At 36.7% G+C, this 15,968-nt stretch overlaps 1 protein-coding gene and 1 long non-coding RNA gene across 10 annotated transcripts in view; both read left to right on the top strand.

Moving 5' to 3' along the window:
• The window catches only part of LOC127963489 (tricarboxylate transport protein B, mitochondrial-like), a 64,003-nt gene that overhangs the window by 34,968 nt on the left and 13,067 nt on the right, over window positions 1–15,968 (top strand). For 2 of the 8 annotated variants that reach the window (XR_008154836.1, XR_008154838.1), the window contains exons 7-11: window positions 533–648; window positions 1,006–1,079; window positions 13,546–13,650; window positions 13,738–13,853; window positions 14,225–14,253. Coding sequence is in view for 4 of the 8 variants with exons in the window: in XM_052563431.1 (XP_052419391.1) it covers window positions 533–648; window positions 1,006–1,083 (194 nt within the window). In the remaining 4 variants the exon portion in view is untranslated. Of the gene's footprint in view, window positions 1–340; window positions 446–532; window positions 649–1,005; window positions 1,645–13,545; window positions 13,651–13,737; window positions 13,854–14,224; window positions 14,254–15,968 lie in introns of those variants that run through there. The other 6 variants (XR_008154837.1, XR_008154835.1, XM_052563429.1 and 3 more) reach the window with 6 other exon arrangements.
• On the top strand, window positions 6,268–12,024 carry LOC127963495 (uncharacterized). 2 transcript variants are annotated; one of them, XR_008154843.1, is made up of 3 exons: window positions 6,268–6,337; window positions 6,540–6,643; window positions 11,145–12,024. It is a non-coding gene; the product is annotated as an uncharacterized LOC127963495 (long non-coding RNA). The 2 variants fall into 2 exon arrangements; XR_008154842.1 differs by lacking the exon at window positions 11,145–12,024 and adding an exon at window positions 7,207–8,252.

The raw sequence follows: 15,968 nt of genomic DNA, 5'->3' as shown, positions 1-15,968 counted from the left end.
ATTTCAGGCTTTAATTTTATATTAGGAGCTACAAATAAGTCAAATGAAAAAAAAAAGAGAAGTCTTCTAGCAAGCAATTGCTTTAGAAATGATAGTATGTTGTCTTTAAGTTTTGCATTATTTTGGCATAGTCTATCATTCCAGTATACTTTTCTCAAAAAAACTTTTCTTGTTGTATGTGAATAATTGTAAGTATTGGAAACAATATAAAATTTTTGTTCATCTCATATTCGTCACTCTTGGTGTAAATTGCAATTCACTGTAAAGAGTTTAAAGTGCATATGATGGGATGTATATAATGTGTGTTTGTAGTAAGTGATGCTCTGAATGTGTCTCTCAGGAATCAGAGGGACGTATCAAGGCCTCACAGCGACCGTCCTCAAACAGGGATCCAATCAGGCGATCCGGTTCTTCGTCATGACCTCTCTGAGGAACTGGTACAAGGGTGAGAGTCTGCAGCATCACACTGAATATAAAACACTCAGAAAGAGTCTCATCTGATCACATTGGGTGTTTTCTGGATGTGTTTTAGGTGACAATCCCAACAAATCCATCAACCCCGTCATCACCGGAGCGTTCGGTGCGATCGCAGGAGCGGCGAGTGTGTTTGGAAACACGCCGCTGGACGTCATCAAGACCAGAATGCAGGTGCACAGATCAGTTATCAAGATTATTATTCACATTTATTTAAAATGTATTCAGAATTTGATTTATAAAGCACAAAAAAAAATAAGAAAGTGCTGTATAAAATAAATAAAAAAATATAAACAAAATATTAGAAGAAACAAGAAAACAAATCAATATCATATTAGAAATCTAAATAAAATAAGCAGCTCTTGATATTTATGGTTTCTTGCCCCAAATTTCAGTCCTTTTTTGTCAATCAGCTGAGATTGTAGCACTATGTTGGTAATTAACTTGCTATTATAAAATAAAAAGGTTTTTAAGGTGAAGTGTGTACTAGAGTACTTCTGTTGGAGAAGTAATGAAAATGTGTTTTTTTAGGGTTTGGAAGCTCATAAATATAAAAACACAATGGATTGTGCCCTGAAGATCATGCAGCATGAAGGACCAGCAGCGTAAGTGTGTGTGTGTAATGACATGGGTATGACACAGGTATTACAAGGAGAGGGTGACTTATGAGGACATAACCCATGTCCCCATTTTTCAAAACGCTTATAAATCATACAGGATGAGTTTTTTTGAGAAAGTAAAAATGCACAAAGTTTCCTGTGAGGGTTAGGGTTAGGTGTAGGGTTGGTAAAGGGCCATAGAATATACAGTTTGTACAGTATAAAAACCATTACACCTATGGGATGTCCCCACTTTTCACAAAAACAAACATGTGTGTGTTTGTGTGTGTGTGTGTGTGTGTGTGTGTGTGTGTGTGTAAGAGAAATAGTGTCATCTATCTATCGTTTCTTGATCCTAATTGAATGTGCAGTGCTGCATTGACAGATCTGTGTGTGTGTGTGTGTGTGTGTGTGTGTATGGGTGTGTGTGTTTGGGGCCTTTAGAAATACTCTTTGGGATTGTTTGTGCCATATCCTGTGATGTGTATGTTCTTGGCCTTTTCTTTGTAGATCTAGACTGAAGGCTTCTTAGACTAAATGCTAATGTGCTAATAAAATTATTTTACATTGACAGTTAAATTTGTGATATTGTGTTAAAAAGTTCCCAAAATGATATTTTATTTTAAAGTTTGTGTAAAACAAGGTCTGATTTTGTACAAGATAAACAAATCTCACAAATTACTTCATTTATCTACACTTACATAAAAAAAAATTTTTTCAAGAAATTAATACTTTTATTAAGCAAGGATGCATTCAATTGATCAAAAGTGACAAAAAAAAATAGTTTTACAAAATAATTATATTTCGAATAAAAGCTGTTGTTCTGAACTTTCTATTCATCTGTGAATCCTGAAAATTTTTTATGTATCACAGTTTCCACAAAAATATAAACGGTTTTCTACATTGGTAATAATCAATGTTTTATTGAGTAGCAAATCAGCATCAAGGTTATTAAATAAATAACTAATAAGTAATAAGTAAGCATCACAAGCGGCCTCGAGTCATTTGAGTCAAGATCGGGACTTCAGAGCGGTTTCGTGAATCATTTGAGTCAGATCGGGACTTCAGAGCGGCCCGCGAATTATTTGAGTCAGATCGGGACTTCAGAGCGGGCCCGCGAATCATTTGAGTCATTTGAGTCAGATCGGGACTTCAGAGCGGGTCCGCGAATCATTTGAGTCGAGCCAGATCGGGACTTCAGAGCGGGACCGTGAATCATTTGAGTCGAGCCAGATCGGGACTTCAGAGCGGGGCCGCGAATCATTTGAGTCGAGCGAGATCGGGACTTCAGAGCGGGACCGCGAATCATTTGAGTCATTTGAGTCAGATCGGGACTTCAGAGATGTTTCGCGAATCATTTGAGTCGACTCAGATCGGGACTTCAGAGCGTGACCGCGAATCATTTGAGTCGAACCAGATCGGGACTTCAGAGCGGGCCCGCGAATCATTTGAGTCATTTGAGTCAGATCGGGACTTCAGAGCGGGACCGCGAATCATTTGAGTCGAGCCAGGTCGGGACTTCAGAGCGGGCCCGCGAATCATTTGAGTCATTTGAGTCAGATCGGGACTTCAGAGATGTTTCGCGAATCATTTGAGTCGACTCAGATCGGGACTTCAGAGCGGGCCCGCGAATCATTTGAGTCATTTGAGTCAGATCGGGACTTCAGAGCGGGACCGCGAATCATTTGAGTCGAGTCAGATCGCGACTTCAGAGCGGGTTCGCGAATCTTTTGGATCAGATCAGATCATTTGGTCCGTCGAATTTGGTCCAAATTAAGCCCAAAAGGCGACGTTGAAAATTGTTCTTCGTTTGGTCCGTCGAATTTGGTCCAAATTAAGCTCAAAAAGCGAAATTTAACTCTTTTTTTTTTTTTTTGCACCACAAAGCCATTAACATAAACTAGTGAGCTAATATATTAGACGTCATGTCTGAAGCACTGTTAAATATATTGAAATATATTTTGAAAACACTTGATGGTCACGCGCTGAACTGGAGCGGAGGACGTCACCATGGAAACGGGGCTCAGCCCAACTGTCAAGCAGCTGAACGGAAGCTGTCTCTCATGGTCAATAGTATGTTCCTGCACAACTGGAGGCTGCAGACTCAGGACCGCAGATCTGGCCCGCAGTTCTAGGACCCTAGTTTTTCCTGACAGCGCCACCTACAGTACTGGCCAATATAGCCATGGCTGCAGTTTCAGGAACGCAGTTCTAGTATCCTGTTGGTTTAGTTTGCAGTCACGTTACTTTGTATATAGCATCAATATATTAATCTCAGTAGCATGTTTTTAAATGTGATTTTTGATTCAAAATGCAGCAGAGTTAAATTACTAAGTGTGCTTTGAGTCACAATTTTAAATTTAAACATGAATTTACACAAAATATAAATGAAATATAAATTTTGTAAAATTGTTGTATATCAATGTTAAAATAATTGTAAAAATGAAGAACCTTAAAAGTCTTGAATTGTCTCTTGAATTATACAGTATATTGATTCACTTCCTTAAGGGGAATTAGCTCATTATCAGGTAAGTTAAAGTTGGAATCAGTGTATGGAGTCACTAAATTACTGCCAATATTTTAAAAGTTGTTGAGAGGCAAGACAAGACACAAGAATGATTCAAGAATGTTTATTTATATACATATATATATATATTATAGTTCAGACCAAAAGTTTGGACACACCTTCTCATTCAAAGAGTTTTCTTTATTTTCATGACTATGAAAATTGTAGAGTCAGACTGAAGGCATCAAGGGCTATTTGAGCAAGAAGGAGAGTGATGGGGTGCTGCGCCAGATGACCTGGCCCCCACAGTCACCGGACCTGAACCCAATCCAGATGGTTTAGGGGTGAGCTGGACCACAGACAGAAGGCAAAAGGGCCAACAAGTGCTAAGCATCTCTCGGGGAACTCCTTCAAGACTGTTGGAAGACCATTTCAGGTGACTACCTCTTGAAGCTCATCAAGAGAATGACAAGAGTGTGCAAAGCAGTAATCAAAGCAAAAGAAGAACCTACAATATGACATATTTTCAGTTGTTTCACACTTTTTTGTTATGTATATAATTCCACATGTGTTAATTCATAGTTTTGATGCCTTCAGTGTGAATCTACAATCTTCATAGTCATGAAAATAAAGAAAACTCTTTGAATGAGAAGGTGTGTCCAAACTCTTGGTCTGTACTGTATATACATGTCTTTTTTGTGACAACATCACAACAGCACCAAAGTGAACCCCTTCTCCATCAGTTGCTGCATGGATAGAATGGCTGTAGGCTTCAACTCTAGAGAAAGAGAGAGCGAGAGACAGAGAGAGATAAATAAGAAACATTTGTTTAACATATTCAACTGGAATATATATATATATATATATATATATATATATATATATATATATATATATATATGAAAAGTGAAAGTCCTTGCAGCATGTGGTGCATCTCTTCAATTCGGGCAGGGATCTCCCTTTTTGATTGTTATATGTATCCTGGAAAAGTGAGAGTGTACTTGTTAGAATATTTTGAGATCATGAAAATATCCCTAGTGCCTTTTTTAATCATCTGTCCTACAATGAGCCTAATCGAATCCATAAAATCACTTCATATTGGCCATGCAAAACATGACAGAAACTAACACATGATAGCAATGTATAACTGTATGTGGAGTAGACCTGCAGATTAGGCCAAATTGTAACAAACTATTAAGATTGCCAAATGCCTAATTTATCATTGCAAAACAATGCCAAAACAACAGGCTAACACATACTGCAACTAGCAAGTCAGTGCAGTTTAATTATGAAATATATTTTATACATAAATATGGTAAAAGAACGACTATTAAGCCAGTATTCACTCTAATACATTAAGCTGCAGGTAAATCTTACAAACCTTACATCAACCATGCTCTTGTCATCTGATAAGTTTAATTAATGTGAAGGCTAGATTCGTCATTAAAACACAATTAGGATTTATGAAATCATAGCCACGAATTAACGTCGTATTAATTAATAAAACTAGCTCACAAATTCTTAATTTGGTGGGAATTAATTATTCATAGTTAGCAGTTCTCACTATGTAAACTTTGCACCGTTTAAACGTTATAAAATAAAACTTAATTAAATATCGTTACTCACCGTCTGGTTGCTGTCCACGTCGTCCATCTTTAATTAGTGTTGATTCAGTACAGTAGGTGGCGCTGTCACAAAAATACTAGGGTCCTAAAGCTGCGGTCACAGAATTGCGGTCCTGAAACTGCAGCCTCCGGTTGTGCAGGAATACCCTTCTCCTCATGGTTGTTTTCTCTCATTTCAGGTAAGTTTAATCCCTAAATTACACAAATGTTACATAAAAGGGTCCCTGAAACTTTCTTTCATGTAAATGACACGCTTTTGTTGAAAATGTACTTTATAGAAATGGGCAGTGTCTTCAGAAAAAGTCCGTTAGCACCGTAATGCTAACTACAAGAGTAACTTTATATGCATCTTTCACAATATATTTCGCCTACATCAGCATGAATCTGTAATTTTCTTATATATGTGTGTGTTTACATAATATTTTCATAATATGTGTGTGTGTTTGTTTGCCTGTTAGTTATTTTGATGTCCACACTGTAAGAGTATTACTCAGTTAGTAAACCTAAAACTTTAAATTCTGTTATTTTTCTTTTAATTTGTTTGTATAATCTGTAAATTATTTTTCTTTTCTGCATTTCACCTCTGCTATTGTTTATTTCTAATAAACCTGGCATTGTATGATAAATATTGTTGGCTTTGACAGATTGTTTATGTTCTAGATTCTTCCATGCTGATGGCCGTGCATGTATCCAGCTGAAGAACATTTTTAGACATTATGAAACATATGACTAGTAAGTAATACCTCTAACATACACTACCATTCAAACGTTTAAGGGTCAGATTTATCATGTATTTAAAATAAATATTTTATACTCACCACTGCTGCATTTATTTGATTAAAATACAGTAAAATAGTAACATTGTGAAATTACTAGGGGTGACCCGACTAAGGTTTTTCATAGTCGAACCTGAATTTTAAAATCTTGGTGATATTCGACTGATAGTCTAATCATATGTTTAGGGGCAGAATACACTGAGTCAAGTCAGACATTCGACAGTCATAATTACTGATCTTAACACACAGGTGAAATGTGTAATGATCATCTCGCAGATACAAACGGGGTAAATAATAGTTCATCATTGATAGATCTTTTCTATTTCAGAGACTGAAAATCATTGATTAAAACACAAGGTAATTGTAACTTATTGGAAGAGGAATAATAAGAAGAAAAGAAAATGCACCTGTGACTTAATATTGCTTATTTTGCAGTGTGTTGAAAGTGCTTTATTCTCATCTTTGTGCATTTTCAGATGTTGTGCATATTTATGGATCAAATTATTTAACGTTGTTTAACTTTTTAACATTATAATATTGGTTGTCTTCTCTTTTTCAGAATTAAGCTCCAACCCCAGTTAAACAGATCTGAGCAGCTGATCAAGGATCAGCAGAAACTCTGCAGAACGGTGCTCCTCCAGCCCAGGACTGGACACCAGTGTTGTAAGTCATTCTGCCTCTTTATAGTTCATGTTCAGAACATATTGCAGGAGATCTCAACATTGTCTCTCAAGGTCCACTTACATGCAGAGTTTTGCACCAACCTAGTGCAACCTTGTGTACACAATATATTCACAACTTGGCAAACTGAAGCTGATTGAGACGTAAACTCTGCATGACAGTGGACCTTAAGCCAAGTAAAGGTCTCTGCAGGAAAGTAATGGGAGTTACCAGATCAGGGTGTTTTTAGACCATGATACCTGATTGGCTGACGTAGTGACGGTAGGTTTAGGGGTGGGGTTAGGTAAGGGGGATCATTTTGATTGCATGATTTAGAAACACCCAGCAGTTTGAAAACACACACTCAATCATAAACGCCCACTTTTACTCTGCAGAGACCCAAGTCTCACCTTAAGGGCCAGAGTTGACAACCCCTGATATACTAATTAGTTAATAATCCCTCACGAAGAATGAGTACACTTTAATTTGTACATTTTGGACAAGGACAACCATTGTTTTTGTATTATTAATTTACATTTTAGTTACTGTTTTCTTTCTCACTTTAGATGTTGGAGAAAAAACAGTGAGGCTAAAGCATTCAAAGTGGAAACATCTGCCGTGGCTCATTAATCCAGAATTGGGATGGAGGAAGGAGCAGAAGAAGCAGAAGATCAGAGATCAGGCAGAGATCTACTGGTGCCCCTGTGGGAAACCATTTACCTAATGTGTTAGTTAAACCAAAGATTTTCATCACTCACCTTTACGTTGTTCCAAGCCAGACTTTTGTTCATCTTTGAAACATAAATGCAGAACTTTTTAATGAAATCTGAGAATTTTTTTAAATCTAAAATAACGCATTCACACAAGCACCATGATGCATCAGTGTTGCATTGGCGTGAGAGCTGGCGCTTTTGGTGCTTTTGAGAAAATCCATTGGGGATTCCTAATTTCTGAATAGATTTTTTTTGCTGTTGTTGTTGTTTTTTGCGTACACAAGGCATCTGTTAAAAAATATCTTCATTTGTGTTCTGCACAAAAGGGTGTTATGGGTTTGGGGTAACATGAGGGTAAGAAATTAATGACAGAATTTAAATTTTTGGTTGTTCTAATGTGGTTATAATTGTTCATAGTTTATTGTCTTGAAAAATTATATTTATACAGAAAGATGGATTAATTTGATAAGTTTATAGTAAAGACTTTTAAATTGATTTAAAAAAATCAAAATAAATTCTACTCTTTTGCAAGTTCTATTAAAAAAATTACTGATGTACTGGTTTCCACAAGATATTGGGCAGCACAACTGTTTTAAACATTGATAATAATCAGAAATGTTTCTTGAGCAGCAAATCATATATTATAATGATTTCTGAAGATCATGTAACACTGAAGACTGGAGTAATTGTGTTAAAAATTCAGTTTACAGTCATAAATTACATTTTACACTGCATCCACAACAATTATTACTGTTTTTACGGTCTGTTTAATCAAAGGAGGCTTAAGATGTGATCAAGAATTTACATGAAAGATGTAATGTGTCAATAAATGTGTCAATATACTGTGAATTGTCTCATTTTCACTAATTAGGAATATGAAAAATAATGCACGGTTGTTATTAGGTCCGAAAAGACTTCTTTCAACTTTAACTTTACAACCATATTTAGACGTAATTTTGACGTCTTTTTATAGACGTCTTTTCACGACCTGAAAAAGACATCGTTTCATCTTTCACTTTTCAACGAGTTTTTGCTGGGTCAGATCGGGACTTCAGAGCGGGTCCGCGAATCATTTGAGTCGAGTCAGATAGCGACCTCAGAGCGGGTCCGCGAATCATTTGAGTCGAGTCAGATCGCGACCTCAGAGCGGGTCCGCGAATCATTTGAGTCGAGCCAGATCGGGACTTCAGAGCGGGGCCGCGAATCATTTGAGTCGAGCGAGATCGGGACTTCAGAGCGGGACCGCGAATCATTTGAGTCATTTGAGTCAGATCGGGACTTCAGAGATGTTTCGCGAATCATTTGAGTCGACTCAGATCGGGACTTCAGAGCGTGACCGCGAATCATTTGAGTCGAACCAGATCGGGACTTCAGAGCGGGCCCGCGAATCATTTGAGTCATTTGAGTCAGATCGGGACTTCAGAGCGGGACCGCGAATCATTTGAGTCGAGCCAGATCGGGACTTCAGAGCGGGCCCGCGAATCATTTGAGTCATTTGAGTCAGATCGGGACTTCAGAGATGTTTCGCGAATCATTTGAGTCGACTCAGATCGGGACTTCAGAGCGGGCCCGCGAATCATTTGAGTCATTTGAGTCAGATCGGGACTTCAGAGCGGGACCGCGAATCATTTGAGTCGAGTCAGATCGCGACTTCAGAGCGGGTTCGCGAATCTTTTGGATCAGATCAGATCATTTGGTCCGTCGAATTTGGTCCAAATTAAGCTCAAAAAGCGAAATTTAACTCTTTTTTTTTTTTTTGCACCACAAAGCCATTAACATAAACTAGTGAGCTAATATATTAGACGTCATGTCTGAAGCACTGTTAAATATATTGAAATATATTTTGAAAACACTTGATGGTCACGCGCTGAACTGGAGCGGAGGACGTCACCATGGAAACGGGGCTCAGCCCAACTGTCAAGCAGCTGAACGGAAGCTGTCTCTCATGGTTGTTTTCTCTCATTTCAGGTAAGTTTAATCCCTAAATTACACAAATGTTACATAAAAGGGTCCCTGAAACTTTCTTTCATGTAAATGACACGCTTTTGTTGAAAATGTACTTTATAGAAATGGGCAGTGTCTTCAGAAAAAGTCCATTAGCACCGTAATGCTAACTACAAGAGGTAACTTTATATGCATCTTTCACAATATATTTCGCCTACATCAGCATGAATCTGTAATTTTCTTATATATGTGTGTGTTTACATAATATTTTCATAATATGTGTGTGTGTTTGTTTGCCTGTTAGTTATTTTGATGTCCACACTGTAAGAGTATTACTCAGTTAGTAAACCTAAAACTTTAAATTCTGTTATTTTTCTTTTAATTTGTTTGTATAATCTGTAAATTATTTTTCTTTTCTGCATTTCACCTCTGCTATTGTTTATTTCTAATAAACCTGGCATTGTATGATAAATATTGTTGGCTTTGACAGATTGTTTATGTTCTAGATTCTTCCATGCTGAAGGCCGTGCGTGTATCCAGCTGAAGAACATTTTTAGACATTATGAAACATATGACTAGTAAGTAATACCTCAAACATACACTACCATTCAAACGTTTAAGGGTCAGATTTATCATGTATTTAAAATAAATATTTTATACTCACCACTGCTGCATTATTTGATTAAAATACAGTAAAATATTAACATTGTGAAATTACTAGGGGTGACCCGACTAAGGTTTTTCATAGTCGAATCTGAATTTTAAAATCTTGGTGATATTTGACTGATAGTCTAATCATATGTTTAGGGGCAGAATACATTGAGTCAAGTCAGACATTCGACAGTTATAATTACTGATCTTAACACACAGGTGAAATGTGTAATGAACACCTCGCAGATACAAACGGGGTAAATAATAGTTCATCATTGATAGATCTTTTCTATTTCAGAGACTGAAAATCATTGATTAAAACACAAGGTAATTGTAACTTATTGGAAGAGGAATAATAAGAAGAAAAGAAAATGCTTGTGTGACTTAATATTGCTTATTTTGCAGTGTGTTGAAAGTGCTTTATTCTCATCTTTGTGCATTTTCAGATGTTGAGCATATTTATGGATCAAATTATTTAACGTTGTTTAACTTTTTAACATTATAATATTGGTTGTCTTCTCTTTTTCAGAATTAAGCTCCAACCCCAGTTAAACAGATCTGAGCAGCTGATCAAGGATCAGCAGAAACTCTGCAGAACGGTGGTCCTCCAGCCCAGGACTGGACACCAGTGTTGTAAGTCATTCTGCCTCTTTATAGTTCATGTTCAGAACATATTGCAGGAGATCTCAACATTGTCTCTCAAGGTCCACTTACATGCAGAGTTTTGCACCAACCTAGTGCAACCTTGTGTACACAATATATTCACAACTTGGCAAACTGAAGCTGATTGAGACGTAAACTCTGCATGACAGTGGACCTTAAGCCAAGCAAAGGTCTCTGCAGGAAAGTAATGGGAGTTACCAGATCAGGGTGTTTTTAGACCATGATACCTGATTGGCTGACGTAGTGACTGTAGGTTTAGGGGTGGGGTTAGGTAAGGGGGATCATTTTGATTGCATGATTTAGAAACACCCAGCAGTTTGAAAACACACACTCAATCATAAACGCCCACTTTTACTCTGCAGAGACCCAAGTCTCACCTTAAGGGCCAGAGTTGACAACCCCTGATATACTAATTAGTTAATAATCCCTCACGAAGAATGAGTACACTTTAATTTGTACATTTTGGACAAGGACAACCATTGTTTTTGTATTATTAATTTACATTTTAGTTACTGTTTTCTTTCTCACTTTAGATGTTGGAGAAAAAACAGTGAGGCTAAAGCATTCAAAGTGGAAACATCTGCCGTGGCTCATTAATCCAGAATTGGGATGGAGGAAGGAGCAGAAGAAGCAGAAGATCAGAGATCAGGCAGAGATCTACTGGTGCCCCTGTGGGAAACCATTTACCTAATGTGTTAGTTAAACCAAAGATTTTCATCACTCACCTTTACGTTGTTCCAAGCCAGACTTTTGTTCATCTTTGAAACATAAATGCAGAACTTTTTAATGAAATCTGAGAATTTTTTTAAATCTAAAATAACGCATTCACACAAGCACCATGATGCATCAGTGTTGCATTGGCGTGAGAGCTGGCGCTTTTGGTGCTTTTGAGAAAATCCATTGGGGATTCCTAATTTCTGAATAGATTTTTTTTGCTGTTGTTGTTGTTTTTTGCGTACACAAGGCATCTGTTAAAAAATATCTTCATTTGTGTTCTGCACAAAAGGGTGTTATGGGTTTGGGGTAACATGAGGGTAAGAAATTAATGACAGAATTTAAATTTTTGGTTGTTCTAATGTGGTTATAATTGTTCATAGTTTATTGTCTTGAAAAATTATATTTATACAGAAAGATGGATTAATTTGATAAGTTTATAGTAAAGACTTTTAAATTGATTTAAAAAAATCAAAATAAATTCTACTCTTTTGCAAGTTCTATTAAAAAAATTACTGATGTACTGGTTTCCACAAGATATTGGGCAGCACAACTGTTTTAAACATTGATAATAATCAGAAATGTTTCTTGAGCAGCAAATCATATATTATAATGATTTCTGAAGATCATGTAACACTGAAGACTGGAGTAATTGTGTTAAAAATTCAGTTTACAGGCATAAATTACATTTTACACTGCATCCACAACAATTATTACTGTTTTTACGGTCTGTTTAATCAAAGGAGGCTTAAGATGTGATCAAGAATTTACATGAAAGATGTAATGTGTCAATAAATGTGTCAATATACTGTGAATTGTCTCATTTTCACTAATTAGGAATATGAAAAATAATGCACGGTTGTTATTAGGTCCGAAAAGACTTCTTTCAACTTTAACTTTACAACCATATTTAGACGTAATTTTGACGTCTTTTTATAGACGTCTTTTCACGACCTGAAAAAGACATCGTTTCATCTTTCACTTTTCAACGAGTTTTTGCTGGGTCAGATCGGGACTTCAGAGCGGGTCCGCGAATCATTTGAGTCGAGTCAGATCGCGACCTCAGAGCGGGTCCGCGAATCATTTGAGTCGAGTCAGATCGCGACCTCAGAGCTTCAGATCGCGACCTCAGACTTCAGAGCGGGTCCGCGAATCATTTGAGTCGAGTCAGAGCGGGCCCGCGAATCATTTGAGTTATTTGAGTCATATCGCGACTTCAGAGCTGGTCCGCGAATCATTTGAGTCGAGTCAGATCGGGACTTCGGAGCGGACCCGCGAATCATTTGAGTTATTTGAGTCAGATCGCGACTTCAGAGCGGGTTCGCGAATCATTTGCGTCATTTGAGTCATATCGCGACTTCAGAGCTGGTCCGCGAATCATTTGAGTCGAGTCAGATCGGGACTTCGGAGCGGACCCGCGAATCATTTGAGTTATTTGAGTCATATCCCGACTTCAGAGCGGGTTCGCGAATCATTTGCGTCATTTGACTCATATCGCGACTTCAGAGCTGGTCCGCGAATCATTTGAGTCGAGTCAGATCGGGACTTCGGAGCGGACCCGCGAATCATTTGAGTTATTTGAGTCATATCGCGACTTCAGAGCGGGTTCGCGAATCATTTGCGTCATTTGAGTCAGATCGGGACTTCGGAGCGGACCCGCGAATCATTTCATCGTTTTATTATTTTATTTATTTTATTTATTTTATTTATTTTATTTATTTTATTTACTTTATTTATTTTATTTCATTTAATTTTATTTCCTGCTCTGTACTTCAGTCTTTCTGTCAATACTTTATACACATCATGATAATGACAGTCTGAACATTATGCATTACATTTAATTCACCATCATTTATTTATTTATTTATTTTTACTTGTATTTTGCCAGGACCATTTCAGGCTTTCATTTTACATTAGGAGCTACAAATAAGTCAAATGAAAAAAAAAGTCTTCTAGCAAGCAATTGCTTTAGAAATGATAGTATGTTGTATTTAAGTTTTGGATTATTTTGGCATAGTCTATCATTCCAGTATACTTTTCTCAAAAAAACAAACAAACCTTTTTGTATGTGAATAATTGTAAGTATTGGAAACGATATAAAATGTTTGTTCAGAGTTTGTAATCTTTGTAAATTGCAATTCACTGAAAAGAGTTTAAAGTGCATATGGGATGTATATAATGTGTGTTTGTAGTAAGTGATGCTCTGAATGTGTCTCTCAGGAATCAGAGGGACGTATCAAGGCCTCACAGCGACCGTCCTCAAACAGGGATCCAATCAGGCGATCCGGTTCTTCGTCATGACCTCTCTGAGGAACTGGTACAAGGGTGAGAGTCTGCAGCATCACACTGAATATAAAACACTCAGAAAGAGTCTCATCCGATCACATTGGGTGTTTTCTGGATGTGTTTTAGGTGACAATCCCAACAAATCCATCAACCCCGTCATCACCGGAGCGTTCGGTGCGATCGCAGGAGCGGCGAGTGTGTTTGGAAACACGCCGCTGGACGTCATCAAGACCAGAATGCAGGTGCACAGATCAGTTATCAAGATTATTATTCACATTTATTTAAAATGTATTCAGAATTTGATTTATAAAGCACTTAAAAAAAATAAGAAAGTGCTGTATAAAATAAATAAAAAAAATACAGGAAAACAAAATATTAGAAGAAACAAGAAAACAAATCAATATCATATTAGAAATCTAAATAAAATAAGCAGCTCTTGATATTTATGGTTTCTTGCCCCAAATTTCAGTCCTTTTTTTTCAGTCAGCTGAGATTGTAGCACTATGTTGGTAATTAACTTGCTATTATAAAATAAAAAGGTTTTTAAGGTGAAGTGTGTACTAGAGTACTTCTGTTGGAAATGAAGTTTTAATGAAAATGTTTTTTTTTTTAGGGTTTGGAAGCTCATAAATATAAAAACACAATGGATTGTGCTCTGAAGATCATGCAGCATGAAGCACCAGCGGCGTAAGTGTGTGTGTGTGTGTGTGTGTGTGACAGAGAGAGAGAGAGAGAGTGTGTGTGTGTGTGTGTGTGTGTGTGACAGTTAAATTCCTGAAATATTATAATATATTATAAAACTTAATTATAGTAATAACGTATATTAAATAAATATTTTAGGTCAAAGGGATTCAGCTGACAAAAAAAGATATTGTTCGAGAACCCCTGATTTATCTGTGCTAGTATCACTGAGATACTATTATAGATTTTATAAAAAAATGTAAATAGTTTTTATTTTGATATTTTCTTTTAACATTTTAATTTAATAAAGTTATAGTAATTTATTATTTTTTAAATATATATTTTTTTATCATTTTTATTTCAGTTTGACTTGAGAAATGTTAAATGTTGCCTGGGCAGCTAGCTGAAACAGAGTCTGTTTTTGATGATATATTGAAGTCGAGCAGTGGATGTTGTTATGGCTGTGGCTCAGTGATGAATGTGTTGGTGTGTGTGTGCAGGTTTTACAAGGGCACGGTCCCACGGCTGGACCGAGTGTGTTTGGACGTGGCCATCGTCTTCATCATCTACGAGGAGGTTGTGAAGGTCCTAAACAAAGTCTGGAAGATGAAGTGACGACCGCGGTCTCGTTCTTCACATCACTTCTGCTTTTAAACACGCACACAATATTTGAAAATAACATTAGTTCATATAGCAGCTGCAGTCAAATTAACATTAAACACTGTCTGTGCCACATTTAACTGATTTTGTTAATTAATAAATCGATTATTTAACTGCCAGATGTAATAGAGAGCGAACATGTATGTTTACAGATGTTAAACTCTGAGCCAGAGGAATAATCTAGAAAAAAGTGTGACCGTAAATTAATTTAATGTAATTTAATGTGTGGGAAAATCCTTAAGAGGAAGTGGGAATATTTACAAATAGAGAGTTTATGAATATTTATAGATGTATTTACTTAACTACAGATCATTCCATAATACTGTACGAATTCCATTTAAAATTTATTCTATTTTTAAGTTTCTGACATTTCTACTTAAAATGTTGTGTTTTTAACTAAGGCTAATATTTTTACATTTGTAAAGCCTTTTTATTAATTATTTTGAATATATTTATTTTGCTGTTGCACATGTGCCTTTTAACCATCAAACTCTGACATTTATTTTTCAACACAAACAAAGACATTTTTTAATAATTATTTTGTCAGTTTTAAAGCCTGTTTTCAGACGTGACCTGCTGTATCTGTCTATGTGCAATATCATCTCTATTATACACAACTCGAATACAGATTCAGTGAATGTCAAATACACCTCAGAGTCGAACTGAAATGGATTATTAAAGTGTTTCTGCAGCATGCATCTCCAGCTGTGTGTGTGTGTGTGTGTGTGTGTGAGAGAGAGAGAGAAATAGTGTCATCTATCTATCTATCATTTATTGACCCTAATTAAATGTACAGTGCTGCTGCTGGCCGCTAGAGAGCAGAATCTGCATTGACAGATCTGTGTGTGTGTGTGTGTGTGTGTGTGTGTGTGTGTGTTTGGGGCCTTTAGAAATACTCTTTGGGATTGTTTGTGCCATATCCTGTGATGTGTATGTTCTTGGCCTTTTCTTTGTAGATCTAGACTGAAGGCTTCTTAGACTAAATGCTAATGTGCTAATAAAATTATTTTATATTA

The sequence above is a fragment of the Carassius gibelio genome, chromosome B8 (genome assembly GCF_023724105.1).
Source record: "Carassius gibelio isolate Cgi1373 ecotype wild population from Czech Republic chromosome B8, carGib1.2-hapl.c, whole genome shotgun sequence".
Classification (NCBI taxonomy): Eukaryota; Metazoa; Chordata; class Actinopteri; order Cypriniformes; family Cyprinidae; genus Carassius; species Carassius gibelio.
The sequence above is the reverse complement of the archived record's forward strand: the minus strand, read 5'-3'. Positions and strand labels throughout refer to the sequence as shown.